The 14,575-nt window shown below is 39.5% G+C and overlaps 1 protein-coding gene and 1 long non-coding RNA gene across 3 annotated transcripts in view; both read right to left on the reverse strand.

The window, feature by feature from the left end:
* Nucleotides 1-14,575, reverse strand: part of LOC147842882 (uncharacterized) — a 797,275-nt gene that overhangs the window by 494,396 nt on the left and 288,304 nt on the right. The window lies entirely within an intron of this gene.
* antxr1a (ANTXR cell adhesion molecule 1a) overlaps nucleotides 1-14,575 on the reverse strand; it is an 87,531-nt gene that overhangs the window by 43,577 nt on the left and 29,379 nt on the right. For both annotated transcript variants that reach the window (XM_087265462.1, XM_087265463.1), the window contains exons 9-12: nucleotides 10,062-10,122; nucleotides 9,040-9,138; nucleotides 1,618-1,687; nucleotides 1,432-1,510 (exon numbers count right to left, since the gene is read on the reverse strand). In XM_087265462.1, the coding sequence (XP_087121588.1) occupies nucleotides 1,432-1,510; nucleotides 1,618-1,687; nucleotides 9,040-9,138; nucleotides 10,062-10,122 (309 nt within the window). The remainder of the gene's footprint in view (nucleotides 1-1,431; nucleotides 1,511-1,617; nucleotides 1,688-9,039; nucleotides 9,139-10,061; nucleotides 10,123-14,575) is intronic.

Consider the following 14,575-nt stretch of genomic DNA (forward strand, 5'->3'; position numbering starts at 1 on the left):
TTTCTAACTACAACTGATCAATCCATTTTAAATCAAGGTAAGTGACATTCTAAGTCGATCTCTCTCTTTTGTATGTTGCAGTGCTGTTTTTATACCATAGTAATTGTAGTGTTTTGAGTGCATGATGGGAATGTTTGTATTTTATGTTTGCCACTCTTTTTGAGCTACTTTTTGGTTAGCCATCTGTTTGTTTCTAATGATTCTCCTGTTTTCGTTACTGCAATCTAGTTCCGTAAAATAAAAGAAAGAAGAAATGCCCGCATGTGTTTAGCGTTTTTCCTTATCGCAAACACAACAGCAATCTATTAGTGATTGCATTGCTTTGGCTTTTTTGGGGTTAATTATTGTGATCTCCCGATTGCAGCAGAGAAATACTGGGAAATCTCTGTAGACTGATGGCATTTCATGCTGTTCTGCCTTATAATCTTAAAATGTGAGCCAAATCAGCTGTTTTGTCTTTACTTTAGACATTACACTAGAGCAGGGGTTCTCAACTGGTTTGGCCATGGGACCCAAATTTTTACATGGTCATCAAGCCGCGACCCAAATTTTTGGGAACTATAATAAAGTTTTGGGAATTATACTTCATTTGTATTTATTTGTTAACATACACAAGTAGTGACGGATAAATCATAAGAAATTCACCAAGACTTACAAATAAACACTTTTTTATTGCTGTCATTTAACAAAATGGATCAAATAATAGAACTATTACAAAGTAAAATTGATAAATACTGTTAATAATGAACTGTTAATTAAACATGTTTTCTGGTTTATAAATGTTGTTTTATTTAGAAGGTTTCATGTTCTCTTTAGAGAGCACCTCACTACATATGACACTAAGGCTTTAAGTCTTATATGTCGTCAATATATATATATATATATATATCCATACTTTACATGTTCGGGGTCCTACTTGGGCTTCGACATATTTGTTGCTATAATTAAATGAAATTTCAGATGTCAAACAGTAGGGTTGTCGAGCACGCATTTCAAAATAAAAGTCTAGTATAAGCAAATTTTTTTTTTTTTTTACCACACACTCCGCGACCCACTGAAAATATTCCCGCGGCCAGAATCATTCAAATACTAGCTATAAAGTGACGTTGGTAAATTAGCAATGGTTTCTGCTGTTCTAATGTCAGCTGCAGAAGTGTATGAATGGCAGAGGAAGGTAGTTTAAATTCAAAACAATTTTACAGCATATAAAAATTCAGATTCATTAAATTACAATTGCCAATAATTCAAATGAACACAATTCAAATTCAGATTGTTGAAAACCTATTATCAGACATACTGTGAACATTTCCTTGCTTTGTTAAACATAACTTGGGAAATATTTAAAAAAGAAAAAAATTCAAAGGGGGCTAATAATTCTGACTTATACTTATAATTCTAACTGTACAACAGATGATTTGAGATTATACTTACACATTTTACCGTGGTGATTGTAACAGAACTTGAGATAAAACTCAGGCCTTCGTTCATGCTAACATAAAGGGAAGCTGCCCTGCAATATACAAAATGGGGTAAATTACTCTACAACATGTTCCTCATGTCTCACAGTTAACAATTAGGAATATAGAAAAGAAAGCAAAATGCATCTAGGACACTTACGTTCCCTCCTCTCGAAGAACAGGAGCTGGACATAGCAGGTATGTGTCCTCCACTACCAGCGGCTTCACCACTAGCACAGAGGAAAAACATAGGGTCACATTTTACAATATTTGTTGATTGATTCTCTGTTGAATAAGAAAAATGGCTTTGAAATAAAGCACACACACACTGATCTGTTACACAGTTCAAGTGTTCACACTTAGCTGATGATTGGTAATAAGCTAGTTTAGCATGCTGTCCCAAGAGAGAGCCCTGAGCTCATGAGATCCTCAAGCTCGGGGCTCCCTCCCGTTTGCAGGGCGAGAGGGGAGTTTGAGCTCAGGTAGATCTCGAGAGCCCCCCTCCCCCCTCCTGCTGCTTAAGGATTGTTATGAGGGTCTGTTGCTGGCGAAATTTGACTATGGTGCTGATTTGGTTTAGTCAATTTACTTGTGTCTCATGTTTTGGACTGTGTGAGGAAACCGGAGGACCCGGGGAAAACCCATGCGAGCACGTTAGAATAAACATACGTCAAAAGAAAAAACAAGATTCATTTGCTTACCCCATTGGCAGATTATTTTGCTTGTTTTAAGGAAAAACTCACTTAGTAAATGGCATATTATTTCTCAAAACAAGACAATATGTTTGCTTGTCTAGAAAATGCTTCTTGATATAAGAAATTTTAGATATTTAGACTAGAAACAAGACAAAAAATCTATGCAAGAAAAGCATTTTTTGCAGTGTATAGAGGAAAAAGAGGTGGAAAGGGGGTGGAAGGGGGGATTCTTCCAGACGAAGATGACTAAAGGTAAGATGCTTTGGTTATTTATACTGAGTTAGGAATCGTCTGATTGGTGGTTGGTACATTAGCTTGACTCGGGGCCAGCCGTGTCAGTCATAAGCAATCCTCTCGAAATTAAGCGGCAGTCACATTAGAGTTTCAAGAGTTCACACTTAGCTGATTATTAATTATAAAAGCTTGTTTGGCATGCTGTCCAGGGAGAGAGCCCTGAGCTCATGAGATCCTCGAGCCCAGGGATCCCTCCCGTTGCAAGGCAGGAGGGGAGTTTGAGCTCAGGAAGATCTTGAGAACTCCCCTGCTGTAGTAACCAATGAACAGTAAGTGATTGCTCTTGGCAATAACTACATACTAGGAGCATGTCTATGGTGCCAATTTGGATTAGTCAGTTAACTTAATTGCATGAACCCGGGGAAAACCCACGTGAGCACGGGGAGAAGTGCAAACTCCACAAAGAAATATCTGCTGGTTTGGTAAAGCCTGGAACCAGAGACATTCTTGCTGTGAGGCAACAGGGCTACGCACTGGGCCACTGTGTCACCCATCTAAGAAGGAGGAGTAGGGGTGGAAGGGAGGACTCTTCAAAACGAAGATAGTAGAATGAAACCCAGGGTATTTATAGTAGTTTAGGAGTCATCTGATTGCAGCGTAGTGAATTGGATAATGCGGATCCAGCCGCTAGCAATCATAAGCACTTGATCCTCTCGAAATTAGTTTATACATAAACTTCACTTAAGCATGTGAAATTCTGTCGTGCGGCGCTGCAAAAAGGGGCGGGATTAAACAAGCTTATTAGACATTTAAAAGAGCGACCGATTGCTCCATGTTTTAAATTTCTGTCCAAAGAGGTCATGTTTTGATCCTCGATTGGTCTCACGCAGTCAAGTGATACGATTTCAGCGGTCAGAGTTTACCAAGCTTGAACTTTGCACCGCAGCTTGAACTTTGCACCCTAAAAATCAATCCAACTGACACAGAACTAGAGAAAGAGGATACACGCATTAGCAGTGGCCACAGATCGCCACTGGTCAAGAAAAATATCAACTCCTGTAGCTCGCAAATGATGGCGGCTGTTCACATATTGTGTCATTTCTACACGCGAGTTCGTTATTTATAATGAAGGTGCAAGCAGCGCGACACGCTCACGTATTCCAGGCGCCCCGAGTTGAAAACATTTTAACTTTTCAGAATGCCACACAGCAAGTCACGTGACAAGAACCGACTGATCAGCTTCATATTTTGTATGGAATACAATTTTGGCAGTGGCGCAGTAGGTAGTGCTGTCGCCTCACAGCAAGAAGGTCGCTGGGTCGCTGGTTCGAACCTCGGCTCAGTTGGTGTTTCTGTGTGGAGTTTGCATGTTCTCTCTGCCTTCGCGTGGGTTTTCTCCGGTTGCTCTGGTTTCCCCCACAGTCCAAAGACATGCGGTACAGGTGAATTGGGTAGGCTAAATTGTCCGTAGTGTGTGTAAATGTGTGTGTGGATGTTTCCCAGAGATGGGTTGCGACTGGAAAGGCATCCACTGCGTAAAACTTGCTGGATAAGTTGGCGGTTCATTCCGCTGTGGCGACCCCGGATTAATAGAGGGCCAACAAGTGGTACTTGTAGAGGCCATATTTTTTGAGGTGGTACTTGGTTTGAGAACCACTGGCCTAGAGTGTGTATGTGACGTTTCAGCTTAAAATGCCACACAAATAATGTTATAACCCTTAGAAACCTCCCCTTTTAGGCTTTGATCCAAATCGTGCGGTTTTGGTGACTTTCCCTTTAAATTCAAATGAGATTGTGCTGTTTTCAAAAGAGGGCGGAGCTACAAATGCCTATGTGTCAGTATAGTGGCAGATTCAAAAGTCTAAAGGCGGACAGCTGTCTATGGGCTGTCTATGCTAATGAGGGAGAGATCATCACTAATGGGCGGGGCTTTCCCCCTATGATGACTCATACAAAGAGAGAATGTCAATCAAAGTGTGATTCTAAAACATTTAATTAACACATTCTAACCAGTAGAAGCTGGTTATATTCACACATTGTTGACACACAACTGTGTCTAAACCCCGTTTAAAAGTGATTTTTGCATAATAAGTCCCCTCCTAAATCAAGAATCCTGAAATATTTGGAGTAAAAAAGAGAGACAAAAACTCTAAATGTGATTTTTGCAGTTTTAGGTAAAACAGTTAATGCATGATGGACATTATCATTCACTGACAGAAGTGTTTACAATGGTCAAGCATAAATAAACACCAGTCCTATGCAACACTGGGAGTAAATGTGGTGCAAGTCTGGAAACATGCCCTAAGGATGGGAAAGTCAAACTGGTTTCCTGAGTAGTGGACAGAAATGGGTTTTCGGATTGCTTCCATGACACAGTTACACTTATCAACCGGATGCTCTGCTGTCTATCAGACACTAGCAATTAGCATGGGTGCTGCTGCGTTTGAAATGTCCGGCTTTAATCAAAGCAAATACAAGCAAAAGGACAAGTGAAGCACCAAAGCTGGTACCCATTACTGGTACTGTAAACTAGGATTGAATGCAGATGACTGGGCTTTGATCTTACGACCAGTGCCTATTTGAATGAAAATATGATTGTTTGGAGCGAATTAGCCGCTCTGTGAAGTTTAATATCGTTACAGCATTAAAGCATACGAAATGTCAACATCAGTACACTTTAATAGACGTAATTTAAAATCGAAAGTTGCCTTGTAATTAACATCACATTTCGTTAAATATACTTACAATGCTTGCACATCTTTTTCCCACTGCCATAATAATTAATATCAGTCATCATGGGACATATTAAAAGCAATGTATTTGCCAACCATTGAAGCAAAAAAACATTTTTTTTTAACTACACTAACCGGCCACTTTATTAGGTACACCTGTCCAACTGCTTGTTAACGCAAATTTCTAATCAGCCAATCACATGGCTGCTCTGAGTATTTCAGAAACTGATGATCTACTGGGATTTTCACGCACAACCATCTCTAGGGTTTACAGAGAATGGTCCGAAAAAGAGAAAATGTCCAGTGAGCGCCAGTTCTGTGGGTGCATTGTTGATGCCAGAGGTCAGAGGAGAATGGCCAGACTGGTTCGAAAGGCAACCGAGGTCTGCAGAAGAGCATCTCTGAGCGCACAACACGTCCAACCTTGAGGCGGATGGGCTACAGCAGCAGAAGACCACACCGGGTGCCACTCCTGTCAGTTATGGACAGAAAACTGAGGCTACAATTCACACAGGCTGACCAGAATTGGACAATAGAAGATTGGAAAAATGTTGCTAATTGAAAATGAAATGCTAATTTCAGTGACCCGCTACTGTGTTTGTGTGCAGACAAATGGCATAGGAATAGCTGTTGTTTTGTAAATACCCGCGTGCAGGGGTCACCAACCCTGTTCCAGGAGAGCTACCTTCCTGCAGAATTCAGTCCCAACCCTGATCAAACACACCTGAACCAATTAATAGTACCTTAAGCAGCACTTGATAATTACAAACAGGTGTTTTTGGTCAGGGTTGCAACTAAAATCTGCAGGAAGGTAGCTCTCCAGGAACAGGGTTGTTGACCCCTGCCAGCGTTCATGTGGACTGAGCCTTAGGGTTTATTTTGCTGTATGTTTCAGATGCATCATACACATCCATGAGAAGGCAGGGCTTGTGATACAGATCAACCAGCGAATCACTAACCAAAACCCAACCAATTGTGTTTTCAAACACAACATTATATAAGATTGTACTGCAACCCATTGCCAATGCTAAGGGGGGTAATTCTGTTATTATATCTCGAATTTGATAGAGTCTGTAGTTACTTTTCCTTCTGTATCCTAATGTAAAAATGTATTATAAATACGCCTGTCATGACAACAAATTTTGATTGTGTGATATATTGTCAGAAATTGATGCAATAAGCAATGCTAATGTGTTTTTGAGATAATTTTTGCCACTGATTATATAGCAGCATAAAAAAAATAGCCATAAACACTTTAAAATAGAGGGGGATAGGGGGGCTCACAGCATTTACTATTAGATTACTATTATTATTATAATTTTGAGCTTTTGTTAGCTAATTTCAGCTTTCGGGTTTAAAATGATTTTTGGGGCGGATCGAAGTCGTCTACATAGCGCAAAACTGCAAGATGACATGTTGGTTTCTCATTATTATTCATAGCGGAGTTTTCTTATCCTATGAGAAGAGCCGGCTTCTTAATTATTCATGACTGCGCGTGCTTTCTGAAGGCAAGACAGACGTGCCAGTGCCAAGCTGTGAGACACAGACCTACAGCACACAGTATTTAGCTGTTCATAAAGGGTCGTATGTGTTTGTTTCCATGATCCACTGGGTTTGTTGCATGTTTTTCCCGGCGCTGCTGTGTTTACCTTAATCCTCTAGATAACCAGCAGGGCTAATGGTTAAAATAGACAGGGGAAGAGACCTGCTGCACTGAGTCTGCATTCAAACCAGGGGATTGAGGGAGGAGTCCTCATTTATAGTGTTTATATGAACACGCTTATCTTTATAATGATATAAATTGTGGTTATTTGTATATGAAATTACGAATAACAAATGTAGCAGGGCATAAAATACTGTTTATTTCTTTGTATTTTAACTTTGTAAACTATTAAATCATGGGTCTCCTTTTGGTTTGTGTCTCATTTTGTGAACCGACTGACAACAGCTGTTCGCTCATTCTCCCTTGCTTTGCTGGCCACGCCCACACCTGCTCTTTGCTCGCGGAGCTCCACGCCCATTATGATGCATCTTTTGAAAAAGTTCTGAGGTCGACCTGAACCGAAAGCAGGGGGTGTCATGAGCCTTTGAAATATTTGAAATGCTTTTATTCTAGCTAAAATAAAACAAATAAGACTTTCTTCATAAGAATGAATATTTTAGGAAATACTGAAAATATATCTGTTAAACATCATTTGGAAAATATATTTGAGCTAATCATTTAGACTTTAACTGTATGTTTAATTTTATGTTTAAAAAAATGAATTAATCCCACAGGTTCTACAATAGTAAAGTGTGCAAAAAAAATCCTTAGCGAACGCTGTTAGCCTCTTGCGTGGCAGCATTTTTCTTATATCTCCTGCAGTTGGCAGCAATCCATCCTGTAAAACTTCTAATGTAGCCTTTACAAACTGCTATTAGCCAAAATGCTAATGAGACTGGCATTTGAGTTGGCTTGCCTGGCCGTTGCAGGGTTCCCTATGAAAACTAGCCCTCTGGGCCATTCAGTGGAAAAATGATAGTTAATCAGAAGGCTTTATAGATTCTAACTCAAATCATTCCAACCATATGGTCATTACGCAAGGAAATCGCGGAAATGTCTTATGTAAGGCTGCTGTCATCCCATATAACGTTTATCCCGTTTTTATTAGCCTTTATCGAGCCACTGATGTGTTTAGCATACATGTTCACTGTAATACAAGACGTATCTCAGCAACCATTTCAGCACTGTCAGCTTAAAGAGACAGTCCACCCAAAAGTGAAAGCTCTCATGTTGTTCCAGTCATGTATACGATAACTTTACATAACATTCATTCATTTTCCTTCAGATTTTTATTCATCAGGGGTCGCCACAGTGGAATGAACCGCCAACTTTTCCAGCATAGCCCTGCTGAAAAAAAAAACAGCTTAGACCAGCCTGAGCTGGTTGGCTGGTTTTAGCTGGTCGACCAGGTTGGTTTTAGAGGGGTTTAGGCCATTTCCAGGCTGGTTTCCAGCCATTTACAGCCTAGTCTTAGCTAGTCAGGCTGGGTAATGATGACCACTAAAACCAGCTAAAACCAGCTTGACCAGATTGGTTTAAGCTGGATATAGCTGGTTTTGGCTGGGCTCCCAGCCTAGCTAGGCTGGTCAGGCTGGGAGATGACCAGCTAAATCCAGCTAAGTCCAAGCTGGAAATGACAGAACCCCTCTAATACCAGGATGGTTGACCAGCTAAAACCAGCCAACCAGCCTAGGCTGGTTTAGGCTGGATTTTTCAGCAGGGATGTTTTATGCATCGAATGCCCTTCCAGTTGCAACCCAGTACTGGGAAACACCCACACAACTGCAAATAAATAAAAAAAAAACAATAAATCTGTGAGTTTGCGATGCTGTTTTCACTTTGCACTTCACGTTTCTGCGCGTTTCACTTTGTGGCCCTGATTTGACAAGAGGGCGGAGTCAAGGTAACTTGGGCGTTTGCGGCAGGCCCAGACCTACTGGGCTGTAAGACCACCTCAGTGTAACACCACTGTGTCTTCAGGTGATGACGTCGCCTATATAGAGGCAGGTCTGCAAATTGGGTTTGGAAATTTCATTTTTATTTTTCAAAACTAAATTTTCCCTTTGCAATTGTTTATTTTTGTTAGCAAAATGTATTTTTATTTCTCAAAAATTTATTTTTGCTTTGCGATTTTCGAAGATTTGAATTTATTATATATATATATATATATATATATATATATATATATATATATATATATATATATATATTTTTTTTTTTTTTTTTTTCTCAATATTTTATGTTTTGTTTGCAAAACTTTCTTTTATTCTGCAGGTATACTGTGTATGGCCCTAGATTGACTCCATATTTAAATTGTGTTACATGAAAAAATATCTGAAAATTGGTACATTTTACATAAAATTCATCATTGCACTTACTTCTGGTATGGGTTTCATTAATTCTGAAACTGCAAAGGACCTTGTCCACATTTCTAGCATGAAGAAATCCATTTCCTCTCACAACGACCTGGAATGCCTCTATAAAGGATTAAGTTAGATTTAGCAATGTTAAATCATGGAACAAACTCTAAAATTAATTTACAGTAAATCAAGATAACAATAATAATAATAATAATAATTTAACAGTGTTTTTGAAAAAAAAGAGTTGTATCAGAATCAGAAAGAGCTTTACTGCCAGGCATGTTTAGACATAAAAGAATTAAGTTTTTGTGACAGAAATATCCACAGTGTACAAAATGACAGTGACAGGACAAAAGCACAAATAATAAAGGAGTTCAGTAAATATAATACAAAATATACTAATACACAAGAGTATGTACAAGTATATCACCAGTGTTGGGGAAAGTTACTTTTAAAAGTAATGGATTACATTGTTAAGTTACTCCCCAAAAAAGTAACTAGTTGCAATACTTTTAGTTTTTATGATACGTCATTCGTTACGTTACTTTGAGTAACTTTTTCTTACATTTGATGAGGCTTGATCTCTTTCAGAACTTTTTTTTTACTTCTTTAACCCACTGGTCCTAATGCACCCAACCCTCGCTGAGCTGGGATCGAGCCCCCACATTTAACCCACCGGTCCTGCTGCAACCAATCTGGTCTGAGCTGGGATTGAACCGGCGGTTCGTTGTATGGGAGTTGATTGCTCTAACAAGGAGGCTAAAGACCATGACCTCTATAGCGTCTTTCACTAAGGCACTTTTTGAGGTCAGAGGAGTAAGGTTCACCTGCAAATTTCTTCACTGGCTGACCTCCGCTAACACTCCATTATAAAGTTAACATAAATATCATTACTTAATTTAAAGTAATGCGTTACTTGTTACTTAGAAAAGTAAAATTATTACGTAACTCATTTTACCTGTAATGCTTTACCCCCAACACTGTATATAACTAGATACATTATTATACAATATGGGTATATTACTACATATTGTACTCACCTCCAGCACAGATACTGGATGGTTCTGCTGCGAGGATCTCTATGCATGATTTCTTCAAGATCTGATGGACATATAAAGAGTCAAATTCAGCAGGTGAACAAGTACTGACATACTGAAACTCATTCACCACTCAATACCATGTTCTTAAAGGTGCTTATGATATGTGCTGATAAGGGATTTATAAAGCAGAAATAGTCCTCACTTTAGATTAGGTCACAAAACTAGATGAAGTTGAGTTAATAAAGCATTTATTAACATACTTAGCAACCATTAATATAAGCCTGAATAATAAGTCATAAACGTTGATTTTAATAGTTTATTAATCATTTAATCAACTCATTCTGAATGATCCTGAAAACCCTCAACTACTCTTAAATACAAACGGTTTGTTAATAATGCGATACTTAATTTTGTAATGAAAAATAAATCATTAACAGAGTATGAAAATACATTTATTAAGCACATTTTACATGTGGTTGTAAGTCGAGAATGCAGCATTTGTAGCTGCAGTTATAAACTGCTTACTAACGCTTAATAATGTCGAGTTAATGCTTAATAGATTATGAATTCACTATTTGCTAATGCTTAATAAATTATTCATAGTGTGTAGTTATTATAAAGTGTTACCGTGTTACCCAAACGGACCATCAAAATAAAGTGTGATCTATATATTTCCCCTAAAGTATCGATATAAAAAAGAAAAGCTTTCCCAGCAGGCACACAATGTCATAAGGCGTTATTATTAGGTTAGATTTTGGTCGTGATGTCGGGTGACCAAATTTCAATGTGTGTTATTTTGATGTCTAATAACGACATTAAGTGACGTTGATATTTGGTTGTTTTTAGGTTGCGTTGGAAAGTGACCAAAATCTAATGTGGAGCCAACATCCTAAGCCGACGTCATATTGACGTCAAATACTGACATTTATTCGTCAGGTGTGGCAACCAAAATCTAACATCTGATAGACGTCATAGTGGTAACGTCCACACAGCGCCAAGCTGTAACATCATTAGATGTTAATATTTGGTTGATTTTAGGTTGCGTTGGAAAGTGATCAAAATGCAACATCTGTCCGATGTTGGACACTGACGTTACTCTGATGTTGAGTTCTGACGTCAACCCGATTTTCCAACCCAAGCTCATTCTGGAAACGTAGCCCCGCGGACGTTTCTGGAGACCGCGATTTACGTGGCCGGAGGTACGTAAGGCCGCGTTTAGTTTTTTTAGAGCGAACGCTGCGGAGCGGTGCGGCGCCGCTCCGCCCCTCCTCTTCGCGCTCGCCGGCCGACGGCTCGCCTCCAAGTGGAGGACTTTCCCGATGCAACCAGTTTGTCCACTTAGCTCACAGTGTTGCGTCGGCGGAGCGGAGGCCCCGGAGGAGGAGGACGACGACCGGGATCGAGTCCGATCGAGTTTTTTTTTTTCTGGACGGCTTTTGCAAACCGTCGCTCGGGTTTAGGGAAGGAGGAGGAGGAGGAAGAGGAGGACGGCCGAGTCGGCCGATCCGGCTGCTTTATGCGCGAGAACGGTGCGGGTGCGAACAGCGCGCGCTCCTGAGAGGCGCCCGAGACGCAAAAAAACGCGCACAGCGGCCTCTCGCGGATCCGCGAAAACAAAAAACGCTCAAATACGTACCTCCCGGGACGTAAATCGCGGTCCGCAGAAACGTCCGCTGGGCTACGTTTCCACAATGAGCCCATTTTCATTTCCACTCAAAATGCAACATACCACGATGTCGTGTGCCTGCTGAGTAGGTGCTGGCTTCAGACAGTGTAAAATACATTGACATACTCTAAAACAAAACAATACATTATTAACAATGTTGACAACTAATAACTAAAATACGTAGGAGTACATAAGCCTAAATGCTTAAACTTAACATAAACGGTAAACATATGCCGTAATTCTGATTGGCAAATAGGAATGTTTTTCCAGAACCACCATAGACGTTGATCCAGGAACATGTCCTACTTGGTGAAATCAGGTTAGGGATGCTCATGTGGTGTTTTCTATTTTGTTTGTTAGTTTTGAAACGTCCATCTGTTTTCACCATTGCTTTCCTCTTGTCCTAGAAATAGCGTTCATCAGGCACACCAGCACCTATGTGTTGTGAGATTGTTTTGATCTACACGTCTACTGCCTTTCGTCCGTCATGTATGGAAGTGCGCTTTCAGATCCCAGGGTCCCTGCTGATTTACGACACTTTTCTCTCGAGCTTCAGCCAAAGAGCTTTCAGCATGCAGCTAATTGACAGCAGATGCCGGCCAGCTGGACTGACCCCATGAAACAGTCAACATTTGCAAGGGCGAGAGCCGTCTTTACCCAAATATCTCCTCTTTTCTTTCCACCTTAAAAATATAAATCATTAGCTTTCATTGCAAACAGAAAGGACACGACGCACAGGCTTTGATCGTGTTTGGTCAGAATCCAGCAGTCCGTGGGATCAAAGCGCTCTAGGAGGGCCAACGCAGGTCTTTCTGAGAATTCGGATACCAGAGACAGTCTTCAGACAGGGCTGAGTGAATACTTTTGTTTGTTATTCTTCAGTCCTGCGTTTCCTTTAATACTTGGTTGTTTTGTTTTTAAGAGATTTCTTTTCTTAAGAGCATCAGGATGCACCAAGTGGACGGTCAACCATTTTAATTTTAATTTAGTTATTCAGCCATTAAAGTTATATTAAATTGTAACAATATTTTGCAGTATAAAAGTTTTGGCAGCCTTGTTTAGCACAAGAAACCTCTTTCAAAAACGTTAGTTTAACAACAAGCTTTGAGCGCTAATAACAGTAATAGACCCTTTTCACATATCCAGGTATCTCATTAGTAGAAGTCATCATAGTCGGGTAAACTTAGAGCGAAGTGAATGGGAGAGTACAACAAATATACAATCCTATTTGATCAAATAATATATATTAAAAAAAACTCTACGATGGTGTTATCAAGAATTTCAGGCAAAAAAATGTGTGATAGACTGATAATGGCAGCCAGAAGAGAGAATAATGTCAAATTTACATGCTGCGGGTCCTATCATATATCCGGCACAATAAGGCGCAAGACGTGCACGGCGCGATTTGTTGCTATTTTCAGACCAGCACAATCCTAATTTTCCCGTTTTGCGCCACGTTGTTTATATAGCAAATCCATTTGCACTACTTTGTGGACTCATGGGTGTGCTGTTATGCTGTGTTCATGAAAATTCATGTTAGCCATTTAGCAACAAAGCTAGAGTCACCGGGCAGACAGAAGCCCTGCCCATCATGTGAATCCGCTTCTGTTCTGTAGTGAATTTGATGCGCGAGTGAAGCGGATTTGATTCACGAATGAAGCGAGGCTGTTCACGCAGCTATTTACGCGCGAATAACCCGATTTATCTGTGCATTCTGCGTCTGGTGTGAACACAGCATTAAGCCGCATTGTTGGCGTGTTGCTATTTTGAAAACTTAAATAGACTACGCAACTGACCAGCTAAAAGCAGGTCTAAAGGCCAGCGCAGAGCGCGCCTATGCAGGTCCAATCGCATATTGCTTAATAAAGCTAGGATGTACAGCAATACACAAATTGTCAACTTGTCAAGAATTATAAGGTTGTATCTGACATTTTTGTCAAAACTGAGTTAATGACATATTCTTATTAAATGACTTAACTTATTTACATTATGGGATGTTTTTTATAAGTTATTTACATTTTAAGACTTTTTTATTAAAAAAACAAATGTTACACACATACTGTTTGCTATGGAATGCAAAAACTTTGAAGCTCAATATCTCAAAATCATTCAGAACGCAGATAGAACCTTATAATTCCAAGGTGACAAAATATATTTACAAATGAAAAAAATGATTAAAATGTTGCACAATTATTATTTTCTTCATAAATAAAAAAAAAACCCTCAGTGCCTTCATCTCGGGGGGCTTTTTTTAGTTTATTCATGACAATTTGCATTTATATAATGTTATAATTATTAGCAGTATTATTTATTATATGCATATTTATATTTGTCTGAATAAAAACAAGCTTAGATTTGTCCACCTTTTGGGTTTATGTGTCAGGATATGGGCCAAAAGAAAAGGCCGTGTGTTTGGATATAACTCAGTTTTTTGAACACACTTCATTATTATTGTTTATTTACTGTTGAAACAAATCAAACAAAATTAAATATGTAGGCTAATGATGTCTTCAGTGGGGTGCATTCAACACCGTTTTCTTATGCACAAAAGTAAAGGAGTAAAGTAAAGAGTAAGAGTAAAGAGAAAGTAAAGAGGCTGAATGGAGGAGGCTCGTTCTTTATCCTTGCGCTGCAGAAGGTCTGTTTAATTGCTTTCTCGCTAGTGAAGCGTTCAGTATTTCCACTTACAAAGTCAGCCATGTAAAATGCATCATGGGGTGATGCAACTGACTCTTAAAGGGAATGGGAGATAAGACTCTGATTGGTTTAATGCATGTTATTCTCAAAACACACCCATAACTCATCAAGAGAATAAGCACAGCCCTGTTAGACCATGCGCCGGGGAGCA

This window comes from Danio rerio, chromosome 8 (genome assembly GCF_052040795.2).
Source record: "Danio rerio strain M-AB ecotype USA chromosome 8, GRCz13ab, whole genome shotgun sequence".
NCBI lineage: Eukaryota > Metazoa > Chordata > Actinopteri > Cypriniformes > Danionidae > Danio > Danio rerio.